The sequence below is a fragment of the Zerene cesonia genome, chromosome 25 (assembly GCF_012273895.1).
Source record: "Zerene cesonia ecotype Mississippi chromosome 25, Zerene_cesonia_1.1, whole genome shotgun sequence".
NCBI lineage: Eukaryota > Metazoa > Arthropoda > Insecta > Lepidoptera > Pieridae > Zerene > Zerene cesonia.
In genome coordinates, this window is record NC_052126.1 from 5,447,630 (window position 1) to 5,470,799 (window position 23,170).

Sequence of the window (23,170 nt, forward strand, 5' to 3'; positions counted from 1 at the left end):
AAAACATTATATATAGTATTTTACAATTACACAATAAATATTACGATGTTTTTGTGAGTATCCCTGTTTAGAATAACTGATTGAACCTATACAGATTTAAAAAAAAAAAGCAATTTCATTGCTCCAATTTTTGAACTATAAAAATATTAAAGTATCTTATATTCTCCTATATTTGTCATGTGGATCTCCCATGATTTTCCATTCCATTACCGGCAGATCAAGTCGCGTGTTAAAAAACATCTTTGTTGCCTTTAATTTAATATTTACACACCATAGCACATTGAGAGTACTTCCGCAAAATTCTAAATTAATTACGAGAAATATTTCGTTCAATTCGAACGCTTTATCAGGACACTTTAGAAAATGTGGGGCGCGAGTTGCGACCAACCATACAAAGACGAATGTTGAGAAAGATAAATTAAAAAGTTGACCTACCTTCATATCTGCTACTATTTGCTGATAAAGGTTCCACAACGGGGAACAATCCTTTTCCGTAGTCCCCTCCATTGTCAAAATTCAACACAAATCCAACACAAAATCACAGAAAACACGATCGACCGCTTGCAATCACAACACACGGTAAAGCGCCATAGCGAAAATAAGACATCTGTTGCATTTTCACTCTAACAATTGTTATCTTTTACACTTCCTACGTCTACCTACATTACACTTCACAATTTGAGACACAATGGAAATTAAAGAAAACGAGATATGCAACAAATCAATATTTATAAACACGAATATCCTCCATGAAATCAGGGCGATAGGAACGTATGTTTATTGTTAATTATAGTGAAAATACCGTTATTAGCTAGCCAATTCGGTTTTCACTATATTAATAGCAACTATTCAATCAATGCAGCTGTTGATTGAAGCTGTTTTCATTCACGAAACAATAAAAACATTATTTAAATCGAATAAACGCTCACATCACAAACGAAGCGACAGTCCGACACAGAACATTTTACCCGACGGTCAAATTCAGTTTGTTTGGTCGCGTTCCGTTTCATGCATAGATTCTGCAAAACTTACCTTATCAATGTTGCAAGCTATAAAAAAAAATCAAGTGACCTACGTTAGAAAAGTATTTTTGGTTATTTAAAAATGATAGAATATTCTCAATACGTAAAAATTAGTGATCTTGATTCATTCAGAGAATTTAGCTAATACATGCTAGTACCTAGCTCCTATATAGCATTAGTGAATATAGAAGATGAAGTTAAAATCCATAAAATGTTGTCGCATAATATGCACCACAGGACAATTCTATGGCATTAATATATGTATTAACATTAAGATAGAGAATTGTGGTTATCAAGATCTATGAAGATTATTGTTTTATATATTGAATGACGCTGTCATCATTTTATAAAAGTAACTACAAAGTTTCTTCACTGCACTCTCTGTAGCAACTGTTTTCCGAATTGTGGTAAATCATTATTTCTCTGCGCTTTGAAAATTCAAAAGTTATTCTAAACTAGGACTAGATCCTAAATCTATGAATCCTTGTTGATTAAATAAATGCTTGAGTGTAGGAACATCGGGATACAAGTAGCCTACATGTTATTCCAGTTGTCCAGCTGTTTACGAACCAAATTTCATTGCAATCGGTTTAACAGTTTTTGCGTAAGAGTAACAAACATCCATACAAGCATCCAATCAAACTTACAAACTTTTGCGTTTATTATGTCAGTAGGATATAAATAAATATTATATATACTGGCAAGGAAATATCAGATAAACGTCAATGTCATTGTCCTCATTGAAATTCGGTCATTGTCTATTTTAAACATGAAATCGTTTCACATTTAGGCGGAAAACAAATTAAATATTATTTTCATGAGATATTGTATTCAGAATTTAAGAAATATTTACAAAAATGTCTAAAGTAGTAAATACAAATGGAAATAAACCAGGCAGTATTTACAGAATTGCGCTTGAAAACTTTTTGTATGTTAATATTCTACCACCGGATTTGTGTGTATTTTTATGATTTTATCATTGTTTTTTAATAAAATTTATTTCAGAACATACAAAGAAGTAGAATTATATCCTGGTCCTTCCCTCAACGTGATAATAGGTCCAAATGGCACGGGAAAATCGACTTTTGTTTGTGCTATTATTTTGGGCTTATGTGGAAAAACTAGTGTTATAGGAAGAGCTAAAAAGGTTTGTTCCAAAACTATTTTTTTTTAAAAGTATTATATTAAATCCGATTTAACATAGGAAATAATCATTAAATAATATATCCAGCAAACTTTTTTATATGCCAGTTTTCAAATTTATTTATTCTGCCGGCTTAATCTGCCTTTTCGTCACACCCTACTCAGTGATCTTCTAATTGTAGTCAGTTCTAATAAAAGTTAGGATGTTCAATGCTTTCTAAATTTAATTAAAAAGTTATTGAAAAACTATTAATCATATTTCTAGATATCTGAATATGTAAGATGTGGATGTGAGCAAGCAAGTATAGAAATAGAGCTATATCAGAAACCAGGCCAGAGAAATGTAATTATCACTAGGAGTTTCAATCTCAAAGAATTATCCATGTGGTATATAGACCATAAAACAGTCAGGGAGAAGCAGGTTCAGGAATTAATTGCATCATTTAATATACAGGTTAGTAAGCAATTATTTGCACTTTATTATTTCATGTGTCCCATATCCCTCAAGGGGCCATGGGACTTCACATGTAAATTACATTAATGTACCTCTTAATACCTAATGTTTTAACCACAATTTACTTTGGAATTAAAAAGATGTGTAATTTTATTATTCTTCAATACCTCCTTTGAACATCATCTCTCGTCAGCACATTTGTTTGCAAAACATATACCAAGAACAAGGCATTCTACAAGATTGATATAGTTATTTCTTATACTTATATTCCTTCATTATCTTCATTCCAACAAAAAAATTCAAAACAATTTATGCCAAAGGACCAAAATTAAGAAAAATGAAGTGCAAGATGATCCTGAGAAATTAGTTTAAATATAAATTTTTACTAACCCCTAAGGTTGACAATCTCTGTCAATTACTACCACAAGATCGCGTGCAGGATTTCTCCAAAATGAACCCTCAGGAGCTGCTGAGAAGCACTCTATCAGCTGTCGGTGGTCAGGACAGTGTGGCACAACTCGATGAGCTGATAAGCACTAGAAACGAACAGCGCTGTTTGAATACAACATTGGAGAACAATGCACAGATGTTGCAAGAACAAACTAGATTGAATGAACGGTAAATATGTTGAGGTTTATTAAATTTGAGTTCACTTGTTGAAACTTTTGATCAATTAGTAATAATAAAATCTTGATGTAAGTGATAATATGTGTCTTTGTTATTAATTAAATCTTAATATGTATATATATATTACATGTAAATATATGTTTGTCCGCCATAGACTTCTAAACTACTCAACCAATTTTAATAAAATTTGCACACTCTGTGCAGTTTGATTCATCTTTAAATATGGGATAGTTTTTATTATTTCAATTACGATTCATGACTACCCGGGAAGAATCGAGGCGTGCAGCTATTCTAATTATAAAAATTTTATAATTTATAAATTTTTAACTGTCAATTCTATCACCTATTTTAGACTTAAAGTTATAATAGATACAATGAATCAGAGGAAAGAAATAGAACACGAGATTGAAATATGCGAAAAAAAGAAGCTATATATTGAATACCAAGACCTTAGGGAAAAGGTAGTTGAATACACCAATGATAAGAAAGAAGCGGTTAAACTCGTCACGTCGCACAAAAGCAAAATGGAGCCACTCGAAAAGGTGCTAGAGAAAGCCAAAAGTGGCATCAGTAAGTTGGAACAACAGAAGTTGAATGCTGTAAGTTTATTTCTTTAAGTTTTTTTGCAATTCAGTCCAAGGTTTTAAATAAAAGTGAAAAAATATTGTTTATACGAAAAATATCTTGTTTTGGGAAAGTTTATACCGAGAATCTACTGAATTTCTTTGACTGAAGCTTAGTATTTACTTAATTTTCTATTTATTGCATATCATCCCATAGAACATCATATAATACTATATATAGTATATTGTCTTTATGTTGCAATGTTAAGCCGTGTGCTTAAAGTTGTATAATATTTTATACCTTCATTATAATACTCATGAATTATACAATTTCATTTGACATCATCCAATAACAGGGTAGAGAACTACACTCCCTCAAAGATAAAGTAAAAGAAACATTGAACACAGTGCGATCACAAGAGTACACTCTGAAAGATTTGGATTCGGCATTTCAAGAGACATTGGAACGTCATCAGAATAAAAAACGAGAGCTCTTAGAGGCTAAAACTAAATTGGAAAAGCTAGTCACTGATAAGGAAAGATTGGTAGAAACGGTTGGTGATGGTGAGTGATTTGTATTAATGAATTTGATTTCCACCCATGGCTTTGCCCGTGTAGTGGGATGAAAAAATAGACAGACATAGAATTTTTGAATGAAAAAAGTAGAATAAAAATTACACTTTTTTGGGTTTTAAACTGTCTCTGTGCAATTTTAACAAGATTGGTCATTTGCCTCTCTTTAGTTATAAATAGCAAAACTAACTAAACTCTATTATATAGATGAGCAATGCAAATAAATAGTTAGTAATAATAGAATAAAATAATGTTATAATATATACCAGAATGTGAAATGATGGGGTTTTATTGCTTTAAAAGTTTGGTTGTTTTACAAAATTTTATCCCATGGCTATTATTTCTAAAAACTCCTATTTATCAGGGTCAGATGCAATGTTATACTTTTCTTCATGTATTATTATATTGTATGTGTTAGACGTACATATGGTGATAATATTTTGAGTAACATTACAGTACATTACATATATATACATACTTATATAAAAATCAATTGCTGTTCGTTAGTCTCGTTAAAACTCGAGAACGACTGAACGGATTTATCTTATTTTGGTATTCATATTTCCGTGGAGCTCTAGAGAAGGATTAAAAGGTAAGAACAATAAGGAAAATATGTCGACACAATATTCTATGGCGTTGCGAGTATCGCCCGGACAGCTAGTGTCTTATAATTACAATAATTGTCGCCATAATACTTTTTCTATTAAGTCAAATCTAATTACAGGCTAGTTAAACACTTGAATAGGTTCTTATTTAAAGTAATATTTAAGTGAATACTTTTTTTTTTGTTGCAGAGAGTAGAGTGAAAATGGAATTAGCCGAACTCCATAAGCCCATAACGAAAACAAATGCAGCGATTGACACATTGAAGAAGCAGAAGTTGGAAGTGCAGTATGATTTGGAGAACAATGTTACACCTCAGATACGGCTGTACCAAAACAAGTGAGATTTTTATTTAAGATGATAAGAGTAATATGGTTTTTTTTTTTCAAATAAAACCTAGCCTAAAAGTTGTATATAATATTGGTTTTTTATCACCCTTAAAAAAATTGTCAAAATCTGCTTAGTGGTTTTTACGTGAGTGACGCACATACAAACAGACATACAGTACATATATAGTTCAATGTACATGTAGAAATGATTTGGTAACTATCTACGTTTTTTCTATGAAAAGTAGTTGAAAATTACACTATCACACTAGTATTATAAATGTGAAATTTTGTTTATTTGGATGTTTGCCCGTCAATCACGCTGAAACTACTGAACGGATTTTGATGAAATTTGGTATACAAAAAGGGTATGAGGTGACTTGGGTGATAGGATACTATTTATCCCGATTGCTCCATTGGGACAAAACAGGAATCTTTATATCCTAGCGAAGCCGGTACGAGCGTCTAGTCCACAATATATCGCAACTACTTGACCAATAACTACCGCAAATACTTGATAATATTAATTTTTTGGTTTAACATAAAAAATAACTCTAAAAACAACACTCTTTCTCTAATTATATACTTTACATTGCAGAATACGCAATCTAGAAGATGTGGATCTAAAGAGATTAGAAGTGCTCCGCTCATACAGCGAAGACGCATACAACGCAGTTATGTGGTTAAGGGACAATAAGAATATGTTCGAACAACCTGTTTATGAACCCATGATGCTGGAGGTAGGGGTTTTATATTTTTAACACCCTTGTATAAGCTTCATCTGTATGTTTGTATGTAAGTTACTTATTTGGACTCAATTTTAACAGTTTAAACGGATGCATATTTATAATGGATAATGGTTTTGCCATTTTCGCATTTATCCTAATCTATATATATATATAAAAATGAAACCCGTTTTCCTTGGTCACGGCATCACGCTTGAATGGCTGGACCGATTTCACTAATTATTTTTTTGGTGTATTTGTTCAGAAATATTGAAAAATGTACATTTAATTTTGCATATTTTAAAAAACGCGAATAACAAATGTCAATGTCATTCACAGTCATAGATTATATTTATATAAGGAGTTGAAATAGGGAGATGAAAGCGATATAACCGAATACCACGCGGGCGAAGCCGCGGGCGGAAAGCTAGTAATATTATAAACGCGAAACTCGGTGAAATTTTCATGGTACAAACTTTCATCCTCTATTTTATCCCCTCGGGGAAACAATTTATCAAAATCCTTTCTTAATGGATGCTACGTCATAACATCTATCTGCATGCCAAATTTCTCTGTCTGTTAGTATATTATGTGGATGGATAGATACATGGATGTTGTTACACTTACAAGAGAAAACATCTCATCGTATCTATAGGATAAATTTGGTACAGAGAAGGATTATAATCTAGATTAGCACATAGGCTATTTTTTACCCCGGGACCCAGGCGAGCGACGCCGCAGGTTCATCATAATCATCACAATCATCATCTACCTGTATATGTTCCCACTGCTGGGACACAGACCTATGAGGGTTCAGGTCATAATCCATCACACTAGCCAATTGCAGGTTGGCAATTGTCACATGTTGTCGAACTTTTGATTCTTGGACATGTCGGTTTCCCCACGATGTTTTCCTACACCGATTCAAATGGTAGTAATGTTATCCACAATCGCAGAAAAAATTAAAAATCTCTTTATTTGCTTGCCCGGGCTCGAACTATCGACTTCATCACCATCATCATCATCATCACCACCATCATCATCACCACCACCATCATCATCGCCATCATCATCATCACCATCATCATCATCGCCATCATCATCAGCAGCATCATCCCTTTGCTTTTAAATTATCCATTTACAATTTCAGATCAACTTCACCGACCCGAAGTTCGCGCGATATCTAGAAGCGTCGGTGGCCGCCCGCGATCTCGTCGCATTCACGTTCGAGTCCAGCCGCGATATGAACCTGTTTATGAAGAAGGTTCGAGAGCTCGGCTTGAAGCGAGTGAACGCTGTGTGCAGCCCGCCGGACAGTTTCACTATACAGAGGCAGGATATATCGCAGTTGAGGTGAGCTTTTATTTATGTCATCATCAGTATTCGAGCTTTTGGGTCGTCTGATGATAAGCGCTACCACCGCCTATGAACATTTAGAGAGGTATAATAATATACATACAGACATAAGGTGCATTGCAGATCTTACGCCTCTACAAATAGATTGCCGACTTTAAATTGGGAAGGGATTAAGAAAGGATTGGTGAGAAGTATAAAGGAAAGGACTGGGAAGGAAAAAGATATGGGCCTCCGGGTCCCCCACTCACCGAACGAAACACAGCAGCATGCTATTTCACGCCGGTCTTTTGTAGGGGTGTGGTACTTCCCCTGTGTGAGCTGGCCTAATTCGTGCCGAAGCGTGCTCGACTACCACTTAAATGGTTAATGAACAATCTGCATCTGAAATTTATTTTTATCATGCCCTTTTTTCGGGTGGATTGGTTAAAAAGCAATGCATATTCGAAATTATATGTAGATTGTAAATGATGGTAAATTGAAGGCTTCTAACGAACGACGTAATTGTTTTATTTGTATGACATTCCCAGCTACCTCGGCTTTTTTAACATTGACATGAGTTATTGTTGACATGAGTAATTTTGTCTTGACATCGGTTTTTGATATTGTTGACATGAGTGATTATGCCTTGACACTGGACTTTGATATTGTTGACATGAATGATTTTGCCTTGACATCGGTCTTTTATATTGTCGACATGAGTGACATTGTCTTGACACCGGTTTTTGACATTGTTGACAAGAGTAATTTTGTCTTGACACTGGTTTTTGATATTGTTGGCATGAGTAATTTTGTCTTGACACCGGGTTTTGATATTGTTGACATGAGTGATTTTGCCTAGACACCGGTCTTTGATATTGATGACATGAGTGATTTTGCCTTGACACCGTTATTTGATATTGTGGACATGAATGATTTTGACACTGGTCTTTGATATTGTTGACATGAGTGATTTTGTCTTGACATCGGTCTTTGATATTGTTGACATGAGTAACTTTGTCTCGACACCGGTTTTTGACATAGTTGACATCAGTGATTTTGTCTTGACACCGGTCTTTGATATTGTTGACAAGAGTAATTTTGTCTTGACACCGGTTTTTGATATTGTTGACATGAGTGATTTTGCCTAGACACCGGTCTTTGATATTAATGACATGAGTGATTTTGCCTTGACACCGTTATTTGATATTTTTGACATGAATGATTTTGACACCGGTCTTTGATATTGTTGACATGAGTGATTTTGTCTTGACATCGGTCTTTGATATTGTTGACATGAGTGACTTTGTCTCGACACCGGTTTTTGACATAGTTGACATCAGTGATTTTGCCTAGACACCGGTCTTTGATATTGTTGACATGACTGATTTTGCCTTGACGCCGGTCGTCGATATTGTTGACATGAGTGATTTTGCCTTGACGCCGGTCGTCGATATTGTTGACATGAGTGATTTGCTTTGACACCGGTCGTTGATATCGTCGAAATGAGCGATACGACGGTGGCGAGGCATCGCTACAGGAGTGCCGCACGCCGTCCGCAGCTACCTCGGCTTCTACGCGTACGTGTCGGACGCGCTGGCGGCGCCGGCGGCGCTGCGGCGCTGGCTGTGCGCGCACTACCGCCTGCACCGCGTGCCCGTGGGCGACGCGCACACCTACACACACAGCGCAAGAGTGCCCGCGCACATCACGCACTTTTTCACGGGTGACTGTTTTATCTTGTGCTAGCTGCGCCCCGCGGTTTCACCCGCGTAAGTCCGTATCCCGTAGGAATATCGGGATAAAAAGTTGCCTATATTTAGAAATTAAAAACTTTTTAACGGATTTTAGACGCGATTTATTCATTATATTATTAACCCGACTAAAGTGTTCGAAACGTCGGGTTAATAATATAATGAATAAATCGCGTTTAAAATCCGTTAAAAAGTTTTTAATTTCTAAATGTATAATACTCGCGTACAATCAAACAAGAAAATACTAAAGTTGCCTATATGTTATTCCAGTTGTCCAGCTGTCTACGTACCGAATTTCATTGCAACCGGTTCAGTAGTTGTTGCGTGAAAGAACAACAAACACACACAAATCCTTGCAAACTTTCGCATTTATAGTATTAGTAAGGTAGGATAGTAGGATGTGACAGCGGCCAACTGAGCTGGTGGGTCGCCTGATGGTGAGCGATCACCGCCGCTCTTGAACAGAGCAGTGGTAGTGCCTCTGCGGATGCGTGAGGGAAAGGGTGAGGATTGGCGAATGGAATGAGGGAGTGGACAGCGACGGGTAAGGAAAAGGAAACAGGCCTCCATTTACTCCAGAACTGTATAAAACGCAAAAGCATGCTACTATTTCTCGCCAGTTTTCTGTGGAGGTGTCGTACTTCCCAGTATACAAAGATTTGTTTAAAGTCAAATAACAATCCATATCTGAAATTTATTTTTTATTACGCGCTCCTTCACGGGTCGATTAATTAACAAAAAAATATAGCCGAATTATTTTCAGTTTTATAGCAATGAAAGGCTTTATAAAAGTGGAATTTTAATTAAATCATATATTTCCAGAAAACCACAAGTTCTCGGTACGCGTATCAGCGTACAGCGGAGCCAAATCAAGTTCCACAGTCGAGATTCGTCCCGCGAGGTTGCTCGCTAATACTGTAGACGTTGAACAGATTACCAACTTCAATAATCAGTGAGTTGTGTTTTTTTTTTGTTTTTTTTTTTTTTTAAGTGTGATTCATACGAGAGATATTTTCGATGTTTTTTTTTCTTGATTATTGTGTTTTTTTTTATTTATGTTATGTTATTAATAAAGCAAGACATACTTGCACAATGATTTCATTAATTGATTTAACTTGAAATTTTTCTGCGATATGTGTCTTTGATAATAATATATAACATGCTAAAGGGTCACACACCTTAGTAAGCAGTAGTATTTTATTGCTCGTAAACAGTAAAATTTATAATTTGATCTTTCATTTCAGATTATCTAGATTAGAACAAACAGCACAGTCTCACAAAACAAAAATAAAGGAGATAGAAACTAAATTGTCCGCCTTGGAAGTTAGTTTAAACGAATTCAACACTAAGAGGAAAAGGATCAACGAAGGAGTGGAGAAGGTATTTAATCATTGATTTCATGTGATTATGAATTAGGAGAATAAAACATAATTAATATGAATATTTGTTTCAAAAAATCTATATATATAAAATTCTCGTGTCACAGTTTTCGTTGCCATACTCCTCCGAAACGGCTTGACCGATTCCTCTGAAATTTGGTAAGCATATTGGGTAGGTCTGAGAATCGGCCAACATCTATTTTTTATCCCGATATTCCTACGGGATACGGGGATACGGACTTACGCGGGTGAAACCGCGGGGCGCAGCTAGTATTACTATAAAATTAATGGAATTTTTACCCCACTTGTTGCCGTTTCTTCAATCCTTGGTCAAAATTAATTCGTCAAATATGGTCTTATTTTGTATTAACTTGTGAATTTTATTGTATTAGTTTCATTAATTAACACTAGATGGCGCTGCTCGTGTTGCTCTGTCGTACTATAGAAAAAGTTTCATGAATAAATATAAGTGATCACGATTACGGTATTTGTCTTGTGTCAACTTAAATAATAAGTTTTGAGTGTTTTAGTGAATCCTGCGAAATTTGTACAAATATCGTATTAAGTAACCATTTCAAAACATCATTTTCAGGTGACATTTTTACATTATTGTGTAAAACTTTATTGAAGGAAAAAGTTTTAACCGTGGATTGAAAAACTACAGCAATCTAACTATATTTTAGTTATATAATTTGCGTACAAGCTGTTGTACATATATAGCCTATGTCACTCAGTGATGATGCAACTTGCAAATAGCGAAAGAATTTTTGAAATCGGTCCAGTAGTTTTGTTTGAAAACAAAACATACAAAAACAACATTTCCTCTTTATTATATTTTCCATGTTAGTTAAGATTTATGTAAACTTTATTTTATAAATAGTTATAACTGAATTAACTTTATATAAAAAATCATCTAGGTGCGAACGCTAAGCGCCCAAATTCGCTTGCAAAACAAAAAAATCGAAGACATACAAAACGAGCCGACACTTAACATCGAGCAAGAGAAAGAGAAGTGCAAGAGGAAACAGAAAGAGATAGTGCTACAGCAGTGTCGCGCACAAGAGGAGTTGAGCAGGATCGTGAAGGAGCTACAGGGGAAGATGTTGGATAGGGAGTTGTGGACGGTGAGATGTTAAAAAAACTTTTAAATAATTAAAATTTTAATTAAAATAATCGACACTACCATTGTCAATTTGAATTTTTTTCCCCAATATTATTTTCGTGGTCTTTACGTATTTATTCAATTTGAAAATATTTCAAAGAACTTTAAACATACATTTAAGAATTTATTTATTTACAGATAAAATTGGATATAAGCAGGAATGCAATTGTGCAACAGGACTCGCAATTAAGGGAGTTAAGAAACGAACTGAGAAATGTTCAAGTAAGTTATTGTTATCCCAACTTATCTTTCTGTAGGGCTTGGACAATTTTACATTATCCTTATTGTAGTGTTTGTATCTATTAAATAGATATATACATTGTCTCACGTACACCAGTAGATGGCGTAGTTGTCGATCAGTCAGTCGGGTAACGTACGGGTCGGGATCGACATGCGCCTGCGTTTGTACTGGGTGTAGTGGTGAGCCAGTGAATTCTCAGTGTCCCTGTACTAGATTCCCGAAGAACTAACGGCAGACGTTACACTTATATTCCCTAAAAGCATATAATAAAATTGTCCTATTTTTATAACACAAGATTATATATTGGTCATATATCGAAAACCTAACACGCGCAAAAGAGGAACTTCCAGAAATAAAATAATGTAACATAATATAATTATAGTTTAACAAACCAACACATAATTATAAACATAACCTTAACGCATTTCAGGCGACGCTAGAAAACATCGAGAACCTTCTAACGCGCGCCAAATCGAACGCCAAAGAGAAACTTCTGGAAGCTAAAAGATCGTGCAACAATAAATTGCCACAAGACGCAGATTTCCCGTACAAGCAACAATTCGATGAATTACCATCGGATCTCACTCGATTGCAAGAGCACTGCTTCGAGTTGCAGACGAGAATCGAATGTATGGACAGTGGTGATGAACAGGTATTTATTATCTACTTTTTAACGTTATAAGACACTACCGACAACGCTATGGCGAACCTTGCAATTGCTTAATACAGGTTATTTGACTTGAAATCAGGTTTATTAATTTTCTGTTCCGTGTCTTTATAAAATCTAAGCTATTCTCTTTAACACCCAATGTCTGTAGAGTGGCTTTAAAGCGAAAAGGTTGTAAATATAAGTTAGATATTAGATTAAAGGAGAAATATTTAGTTTCACTTAATACTTGTGCTGTACAGCTGAGAACACCATTTATAAACATTTTACAATTATTTTTCAAGAATTCTCTATTCTATTCACATTACATCTGATTAATTTTTAATTATTTATTGTAAGCTAGATCATTTAGAAACAAAATTAATAACAAGGGCCCCATATGAGATCCCTGTGGAACTCCCGAAGCAAACGAATTTTTCTGAGAAATGAACACATGTGTCCTAGCAAATTGAGTAGAATTTTGATGATGCAATACGGGCCATAGAAGAAGAGACCCATTTCAGTTATCTTTGGATACCAACCGATTTTCATACCGATAGTGTAATAAATCAAACGCCTTGTAAAAAAAGGGTATAATAAATATGTATATGGTATAAACTTCATGGCTATTTCAAACCCTCTATTTATTAATTTACTTCATATATGGTTGAAATAAAATGAAATATCATTGATTTGAATAACTAGATTATAAAAGAATATGAAGCACGCGAGAGGGCGATAGCTAAACTCAAAATGGACGTCAACAGTTCTGCTGATCTGAACAAGCGGCTTGAAGACAAGATGAATTCACTCAAGTATGTGTAATGTAGAAAAATTATTATCTGCATTAATTGTTTATAATTGCAATTCTTAAAATAATTTTTCTCTAGTTTATATTGTAAAATAAGGACTGTATAGTATTTTTACTTATGTCTTATAATTAGTATATACAATAAATCTCAAAATGTTGGTTTCACTCAATTAAATCATTAATTTCAAATGCAATGAAGTGTGCAAGTTCGATTCCAGCGTCACGATCGAATGTCTATTCTTTATAAATTTCTCCAATTTCCTTTAATAAATGTAGTGATGCTTAAGTACAAACTTTATGACTTACTACAATTACTGATATTAATAATAATAGATTTTATGTTTTCTTTGTATTTTATTTCATAAAGATTCTTTAAGTTTTGATATTTGCTATCGAAGAATAAAATTATTGATTTTTTTTCCATTTTACGCTGAGATTACGAGTGAAATGTTATTTAAATTGTTCTTTGTGAATTTCTTTTCAGAGCAAAATGGCTGCCGTCCTTAGAGATTTTACTGAGTAGCATAAACAAGGGTTTCGGTGACATGTTCGCTAAGATGGGTTGTGCTGGTGAAATTAAGCTGGAAAAGGCGGGATCTGATGTGAGCATACATTTGATTAACTATGTTAATATTAGTGAGGAAAGATGTCTTTCGTTTGTTCGATTTGCGATTAAACTAACCGGTAACAAGTCTTTTCCAATCACAGTACATAATATTTCGTCGAACGTGTATATATATAGAAATAATAAAAACATCAATATAATTATTTGCTAATTTGTAAAAGTAATGAAACAACCTGCTTCAATATTAAAAAACAGAGTCGAAGAGTTGCATATTATATAGTGTGCGTGTGCGCAGGAGGACTACGACGGGTACGGCGTGGGCGTCTGGGTGCGGTTCCGCGCGGCGGAGCAGCTGCAGCAGCTCACGCGGCACGCGCAGTCGGGCGGCGAGCGCGCGCTCAGCACCGCGCTCTACCTGCTCGCGCTGCAGGCGCGCGCCGCCGCCGTGCCCTTCCGGTGCGTCTGCCTGCCGAGCGTGCGCGCGTGTCATCGTATATGGTCACGTGTGCACGTATTTGGTCACATGTAATCGTATATGGTCACATGTGATCGTATATGGTCACGTGTGATCGTATATGGTCACGTGTGATCGTATATGGTCACGTGTGGTCATGGATGGATGGATGGATGAAGGATAACTCTTTATTTGCACCAATACAAAAGGACAAATACAAAAAGGACACAAACACACGACACAATTACGTACAAATAGGCGTGTGTGGTTACGGAAAGATGTGAATGGTCATGTGTGGTCGGATATTGTGAAATGTGATCATGTGTGGTCGTGTCTGCTCGTGGAGAGACGGGAACGTTCATGTGTGGTCAGACGTTGTCAAGTGTGATATTGTGTTATTATAGACTCATTAATGATAATTTTGGCCCCCTTTATGTCATGTGCATTGTAGCTTTTAGTAGCAACACCCGTAACACTATGTTATGGACGTCTATGGGCGGCGCATTTGCTTTCCACCAGGCTTTACCTGCTCGTTTGTCTTCCAATTATATAAAACATGTGCTCAGATGCTGTATAGTGTGATCGTATGTAGTCATATGTGATCATATAGTGGCCTAGGGAGACATGAATGCTATAGTTAAACTATTTAATTGTTTTAATTTGGAATACATTTTGATCACATGGGGTCAGATGTTGATGTGTGATTCATGATCTAATATGACGTTTTGTCAGAAGTGGGTATTTTTGATCGTGTGTAAACAAATGCGATATTGTAAGATAGAGAGAAATTATGGTTAGGGGTAATCAAGTGTGGTCAAGGGTAAACCTGTGAAGACATGTGTGATCACGTGTGGTCAAGCCAACTCATGTGAGGGCAAATGTTACAATTTAGTAAAACTTCCAAGCTTTTCTTCTCTTATGATTTCGCAGGCGGAATGGATATCTAATAAATATGATTATAATTTCAGATGCGTGGATGAAATCAACCAAGGCATGGACGCGATAAACGAACGGAAAATGTTCCAGCTCCTGGTGAAGGTGACCACGGAACGCGACAACTCGCAGTACTTTCTGCTGACGCCTAAAGTGAGTGCTTAGAATAAAAATTAAGTTACTACCTAACTCAGTTAGTCTTGTTGCTTGGGTACTCGATATTGTATGATGGTAAAGTATATTTATCATCATCATCATCATCATCAGCCCATATATGTTCCCACTGCTGGGACACAGGCCTCCTATGAGGGTTCAGGCCATAATCCACCACGCTGGCCAAGTGCGGGTTGGCAGATGTCACATGTCGTCGAACTTTTGATTCTCGGACATGCCGGTTTCCTCACGATGTTTTCCTTCACCGTTTTAAGCAGTGGTGATGTTATCCACATGTGCAGATAATCAAAAATTGAAAAATCAATTTATTTCCTGCACGATCGCCCGGTCTCGAACCCCGACTTATCGATTTTGAAGTCCGAGGTTCTCACCACTGAGCCACCACTGCTTTTTTAGCCACCACTGCTTTTTTTTAAAGTATATTTATACTTAGGTTTAATACTTGTATACTTATATTTGTTACCGCTAAAACACATTTTTCATTGCAACACGTTTTACCTAGTTAGAATTAGTTTTAACTTAATGCCTTTTTCAAAAAAAAATAATAATAAATAAAAAAACCTTTTTCCCTCCCATGATAATACTCGTACTATTTCGCCAACCACCTATATATTTTTATTATTTATTATTGTATAGAAGCCAAAGATTTTTTATCATAGGGTCATCCGTAAATTAGGTCTCCTGTTGATAGGGAGGGGGATGGGGGGAGGGGTTTTGACCCTTTGTGACGTCACATGTTAAGATTTAAGATATGTCTATGTCTTGAAATTTATAATTGACGAATATAACCTAAAAATCGCAATAACCTTTTCCATATGAGTGTGGAGGGGGTTCATTAAATATGACAGCCTGTGCCAAAAAGGGGGGAGAGGTTAAAAAAATACCAACATTCATGTGACGTAATTTATGAATGGATCCTTATTTTAAAGTGATGCGTTCTTTTTACAGCTACTGTCAAAACTAGAGTACGACGAAAAGGTAACGATACATACGATAATGAACGGCAAGAAAATCATGAACTACAGGCAGTGGCAATATCAGAAGCATTTAGAAAACGCGCGTGCGTACAGACAGACATCCTAACGTTATATTTTTTTATGTCATTGTGTACAACAGGGCTGGTGGTTCGCCTGATGGTAAGCGATCACCACCGCCCGTGAACATTCGCACACGAAGTGCCTCTGCGACTCGCTTTTTAAGGGTAAAGGATAGGGAAGAAAGGCCTGGAGAGGGTGAGGAAAAGGATGCAGACCTCCGGATAGATATAAATATGTATATATACATGACCGAGCAAACCTCAATTACCTAGCGATATGATATACAACAAAGAGGGTCCTATCATTAACTGCCTAGACGATTTATTAAACTCCGCCGTTTAATTAAATTTTCTTACGCTGCTGTTGTATTGAGTGATACGTCTGGATATTATTCAGGTAGTGAAATAATCGGTGCCGTTTTTTCAACGGCCTAGGCTGTTAATGAATGCTTTTTAGCCTTTGGTTTTGGTAAAAATAATAAACGTGTTCTAACATTTTAAAATGCTTATTTGAAAGTTGTAAGGTTTTACACACTCGAATCGTTTTGTGCCATGATTTTTATTTCCTAGCATAGCAAGTAGATTTTATTAGACTTAATCATTAATTTAGTTCGTATGCATATATAAAAAAGACATGTCATAAATAAGCCTCTGATATAAAAACTTTTAGAATATATATTTTATACATTAAAATAATTCTACGACAATTTTAGTACGCACAATCACTACTAATATTATAATGCAAAACAAAAAAAACAATTTAGATGGAATTTGGTTCAGATATAGTTTGAGACTGTCATCTTTAGCTTAGAATACGCAGACGAAACCGCTTACCGAAAATTAGTATAAGATTTTTGCTTTCTTATTTCTATAAACTCTTGTAGGTTCATAAAATATGATACGTTTTAAAAATTGTAAGTGTTGATTGCATTGGATTTTTTCAGTCCCAAATTTTCATTGTGTTAAGTTTCATATACTTTCGTATTAAAATTTTATGCTATACAATTATTCTGTCTTAAAGATTTGTTGGTATCAATGCTTCAAAAATGATACTAGAAGAACTAAAAATGTAACTTTATGTCACTTAGAGGTGGAGTTTTCAGCTATCTTGAAACATACAAATATCAAATAGTGACTAAATATAAGAATTCGCTGAATGATAAAAATGTCCAATATAATTTTTAGTTTTATAGCATTGAAATGCTTTATAAATGAGAAATTTTGAAAGAATTGGAACACTACTGTTTGGCAAATAGTCGCGGGCTCGAATCCCGCCTCGTGATCAATTTTTTTCTATTCTTTCAAAAAAATTCTCAATGTTTAATATATTCAAAAAATAAGACTACACATTTTTTTTTATACCACGGTCATAAATTGGATGGGTGATCATTTCTATAATATAACAGATATTATATATCGAGAAACCGACTAGACCGATCAAAAAAAAAAAAGAAATATGTGCCTTAGTGAAATGATGTCAATAGCGTATCTTAATAGTTTATCGAGTCACAGCGATGCATTTTTGATGAGAGCTGATTTTTCAATTGATTTTTTTTTTTTCTCTTGGTGGAAAACGTTACTGTTATTGCATTTAGATATTGAAAAATCAGCTCTCACTCTCTATTTATAAGTGTTTTTTTTTTGTTTGCTTTTTAAATCGTGATGTAATATCTTCTAATGAAGATTTTGTGCTGTGTAATTTTTTATATAGGCTATAGTGTCTTGGACCTTTTATAATAAATCTTAGTAATAATGGCAAGGTTATTATAAATGTTTCCATTTTATAATAACCATTTTATTTTATTTTTTTTATTTTTTTATCATGGATTTTTGTTTAATTTAGCACAAATTAAAAATATGGGTAATTTTTACTGGCTTCAAAAATACAAGAGGTTATCAATTCGGCAGGATTTTTTTCATTGTTTTCACAAAGGAAATGGCCTTGTAAAGTTTCAGAGATTTCCCAACAACGTTTGGTTTTAGTAGTGAAATAACTAGTTTAAACGTTGCTTTGAATTTTTTGTAAGGATAATTTAAACCCTATTTTCTCATAACAGTTTGAATCTGTATTGAAATATAACATATACAAGGTACCTGTTAGTCGTAAGTTTGTTGAATGTTTTATATCGAACCTCATTAAATTAGCATTTTTTTTAATAAATATTTTTTTATAATGTTTGTTTCATTTACTCCCTCCCAAAAGTGGTACTTTGATGATCCTGCAATAAAGAAAGATTGCGTCTCAGGACGCTCGATTGAACTAATAACGAATAATTGAAAAATAAAACACAAGACAGTATATAAAAAGTTTACTGTTAAAAAGTATAAGAAATTAATAATAATAATTAATTTAATATTATGATATTCCTTTGAAAATGGAATAAGTAATAAGCGTGTATTAACTATTATATATTAATAGGGAATATCGGCCATTTAACTTGAAAATTAGCTTTCCTGTCGAGCAAAAATATTTTTCGAAATAAAAAGCATTTCATTGTTTAGATACATGAAAGTACATCGAAAATCATGAGGCAATTCAAGCGTGATTGCAATTACGGGGTTTTTTCTTATTATTTATTTAAGATCACCTTTCCTCGTTACAGCGTTCGTATAAATTCTATCTACAATGACAAACTCTCAATAAAAATTTCATCTGAACCCATTCACCCATTTTCATTAAATATAGTCCATACATACAAATTTAATAACATTCATATTCGATCAAATGGCCGCTACCTGAATTGCACATCAAGCGTTTCCGAGGCGTTCCAAACGCCGCGTTCCAGACGCCGCGTTCCAAACGCCACGTTTACTGTTCCAACTGCACGCCTTTACCGGTCCACTGTTCGTCCAATTTCACATCGCACTCTAAATCTCTCAAGGCGGACTTTATATCGTAACCGAAGTCTTTGGAAAATAGCTCATAGGCTTTATTGAGTATTGACTCTATGCCTAATTCTAGGAATTTCACGTTTAGGTCTCGCGATCTGGCCACTATGTTCCGTACGGCCCAACAACCGTTTTTCTGAAAATGAAGAATCAAAGATTAGAAAGTTATATGAAAGCTTTTTTATAAAACATTTGCTTACTGCTATATTTACTAAATAATATAAAGCAGAAAAGTGTGAGCTTATGTAATATGTCTACATGTGTGGCCAAGTGTGAGATTATGTAATGTGTCATAAGTCATGATTATTAAGGCTCTCATCTATCTGTGTCATACTTTGCAGACCGGCCAATCAAGATGTGTTACGAGTATCATGAATAATAATCCAAACAACTTTGACATCATCAACATCAGCCCATATGTTCAAAATGCTGGGACATAGTTCTATGAGGATTCTGGCAAACCACCACCAACCAACACCATAACCAAATCACGTTGGCCAAGTGCGGGTTGGCAGATGTCACGTGTCGTAACCTTTACAAAACCATCACAGCCTACAAAACCTTGCCTGCCTCACCTGGTCTCGAACCTCATAACCTATCGATATTAAGTCCGAGACCCTAAGCACTGAGCCACCTTCAAGTAGCTGAAAGGTGAGAAAGCTCACCTGCACGGATCTATCGGCCGGATGCATGAGCATGCACTGCGCCACGTGCTCGGCCGCGCCCGCGTCGACAAACTGACGCGAGTGCGCCGACTCGCGCAGCGACAGCGCCGCTATGCACTTTAACGTTATCGCCGCGACTGTTGGATTGCTCTAGAACAATCGCAACAAATCACATTTATATAAAAACACACAATAATATAACAAAAAAAAACTAATTGAAAATTAAAAAAAAAATCCACGACCCCCCCCCCTTTTTCTCTATAAGTAGACTAAAGATTACAAACAACTTTATCGTCATACTGTTACCACAAGTAATGGAAATCACTTTTTAAAAAAAGAAAAGTAATATTTATTAAGACTGACACTTTTAATTTTCGACAACCGCTCAGTTTGGATGTTTTATTTATTTTTCTATTTTTTTACGACTGGAAAGAAGGAATGGACTGGGACGGGTGAGGAAAAGGAAATGGTAAAATGTAGATTGACTTCTGGATGAGAGCACAATGTATGGGTCAATTCTAAAAGGATAAGTGAGCTATATGAGTTATTAAATAGGCATTAACCCTAATATTTATAAGATAAAACAATACAAAGCCATCCGATTTACAGATATTATATAAGAAATCGCTATTTAGCGATAAGACCGCCACTTGTGATAATGTTCCCTAGGTTAAGTCTCAATTTGTAATTATTCCAAAACAATAAAGCATACATAAATAAATAAATAAATATTCGGTTACCGATTCATCTTTTAAACGGTTCAACCGACATTCATCAAACATAGCTAAGAACACTCGCACATAAGTCACATTTATTACTAAAAAAAAATGGGATACTTTTTATCATGTAGTAGCAGTATATTGAGTATCAGTTATAATAAAAATAATTATTATCGTTCCTTCTTTGAAAAGACCTTCAAGGTATGATTTAAGAAATACAATATTATTCTGAACAACACGAACATTAAAATTCACATGAATTTTCTTAAAAACTTCTAAACCTCGATTCAACCAATACGTTAAAAAGAGACCAAACTACATCACTCACGGAATGCCTCGCCAAAATGGACACTATGATAGGAATGATTCCACTTTTCACCAATTGCCTCTTCACATCATCGTTACCGGCGAGCGCTGTTATTCTGAAAATAGTAAATGATCTTCTATATTAAACCTCATATAAATAATTGTATTTATTACATAGATAGGGTTTAACCGTGTAAATTGATTTATTAGTCAAATAAACTACATACTAGGAAGATTTTTTTTCGATGCTGAATATCGATTTAAACGTCAAATTTAGTTAGTAATTATAAAATGTTTTTACAAATTTACTTAAACTGACTACTACCGTCCTATCTGCTATGTGACATACACCATATGTGTAGAGTCGTCTAATACAATGAACTTTCAGTTGTTCGTTGACATAGAAACGAGAAAATTTTATCTTTAACTCCTATAAAACTGTATCCTAGTTACCATGGAAACGAACAAATCAATAATCCTTACACACCACTTAATTCCGTTGAACGAGACAAATTAAAAGGCAAAAATGACAGCCCCAAATGACGGCGATCACCTCTGCTTCGGTGATAAAAACATCGGCTTGACAACAATAAGCAACTGGCAGAAACACAACAGCGATATACTTAAAGGTGACATTATAGGAAAAACTGATAAAAACACGTCGATAACAAAAAATTGCATCGTTAAAGTGAACCAGACATCCTGCAACGATTTCAGCGACAGCACAGATCAACTCAAGCACAGATCTAGACACATCAACTATTGGAAATCTGAATTGGAGCGAGCAATACGGGACATCGACGCAGAAATCAACGTACTGGAGAATCTACGTCAACAATTAAAAAACGCTATGGACACATTGAAGATCCCAGAATACATAACAGAAGAATGCCTTAACTTAAGGCGTAATAGAATGCAATCTGACACGGTTTATGACGAGCCAGAAGACGCACTCTTCAACGAGTCAATATTAATAGAAAATGTCAAAAGATTACAATCGGACATGTTAAGAGACATCGACGGTCAAATGATCATGAATATAGCCGCGAAAGAAGCCCTAGAACGCGACTGGAGCAATAAATATATAGCGTTCAAATACGAAACTCACAATTCCGAACTGCAAACTAAATCCACCAATGTCAAAGACTCAGCCGGTGCTACGAGACTATGCGAAGGACAGTCCGACGTGCAATCGTGGGAACAGTTCACAGTGAACGCGCTACAACAATTCAAAACAGCAATAGACAAATCGAAGGCGCTCAGAGAAAGAGTGGACGCGAGTCTCATAAATTCCGCACGCGATTTGCGTTCCCAAGACGTAGCTGTTAACAAAGCGTTAAGTGCGAGAATCGCACGCACCGATCAAGTGAGAATCGAACTGGAGAATCAATTGAAACTGACGCTGGCGAAGATAGTCGAAACGGAGAACATCATGGAGACGTTGCATGAAGAAATGCTAAAGGTATCGCAGAGGATTCAGGTGGCACAAACGAGATTGAACGTTAAGAACTGCAGGCCGAACGTCGAAAATTGCAGGGAGGGCTCTCTGATTGGTTTGATTGAGGAAATACGCGATCTGAATGACAGCATGAGCCTGTTGCAGCGGCGCAGTTTGGAGACGGAGAAGTTGAGGGCCGAATTGTTACATGAAAGGGGGCAATTGGAGAATGAAATTATCGTAAAGAAAAAAACACTGCACATAGATAACGAGCGGTGTTTATATTTGCGATCGCACTTTCAGTCCGCCGAAAAGTTATGCGGGTTTTAGGTTGTAAGGAAAGAATCTCTTGCCATCTTTTGTCTTCTCTTGTCACTCTTAGGTTGCGTCATAATATTAATATGCACTATATAATTGCGTAACATAAATAAAACAATTGTTGTCTGAAGCACTTCTTGAAATACATATGAAGAAATATACATTATTTTGAGATGCACCCTATCAGGTTTTACTGACAAGTAATGATTGAAAAATAAAATTCTCAAAAACTCTCCGACATACTATACTGCTCCAGAATCGCTAAAGTAAATGCAAAAAGTAACAGGCCACGTTCTGTTCTTGTCAAGTTTA

General features: G+C 35.3%; 3 protein-coding genes across 3 annotated transcripts in view; 1 reads left to right on the forward strand and 2 right to left on the reverse strand.

Moving 5' to 3' along the window:
• Window positions 1-992, reverse strand: part of LOC119836623 (protein MTSS 1) — a 149,591-nt gene extending 148,599 nt beyond the window's left edge. Inside the window, exon 1 of the mRNA XM_038362005.1 lies at window positions 436-992. Coding sequence (XP_038217933.1) covers window positions 436-507 — 72 coding nt within the window. The 5' untranslated portion in view covers window positions 508-992. The remainder of the gene's footprint in view (window positions 1-435) is intronic.
• A 791-nt stretch (window positions 993-1,783) lies between these two features.
• LOC119836783 (structural maintenance of chromosomes protein 5) lies at window positions 1,784-18,303 on the forward strand. Its single transcript, XM_038362250.1, has 20 exons — window positions 1,784-1,950; window positions 2,028-2,169; window positions 2,431-2,619; window positions 3,017-3,237; window positions 3,599-3,845; window positions 4,166-4,373; window positions 5,177-5,324; window positions 5,910-6,051; window positions 7,187-7,389; window positions 8,931-9,094; window positions 9,945-10,074; window positions 10,367-10,502; window positions 11,419-11,625; window positions 11,802-11,885; window positions 12,335-12,556; window positions 13,256-13,365; window positions 13,846-13,963; window positions 14,222-14,382; window positions 15,349-15,466; window positions 16,436-18,303. Exons 1-20 carry the CDS (start codon window positions 1,880-1,882, stop codon window positions 16,568-16,570), a joined length of 3,156 nt encoding a protein of 1,051 aa, XP_038218178.1. The 5' UTR covers window positions 1,784-1,879; the 3' UTR covers window positions 16,571-18,303.
• A 514-nt stretch (window positions 18,304-18,817) lies between these two features.
• LOC119836770 (armadillo repeat-containing protein 6 homolog) overlaps window positions 18,818-23,170 on the reverse strand; it is a 9,445-nt gene continuing 5,092 nt past the window's right edge. The window contains exons 7-9 of the mRNA XM_038362228.1: window positions 21,125-21,218; window positions 20,078-20,227; window positions 18,818-19,548 (exon numbers count right to left, since the gene is read on the reverse strand). Coding sequence (XP_038218156.1) covers window positions 19,333-19,548; window positions 20,078-20,227; window positions 21,125-21,218 — 460 coding nt within the window. The 3' untranslated portion in view covers window positions 18,818-19,332. The remainder of the gene's footprint in view (window positions 19,549-20,077; window positions 20,228-21,124; window positions 21,219-23,170) is intronic.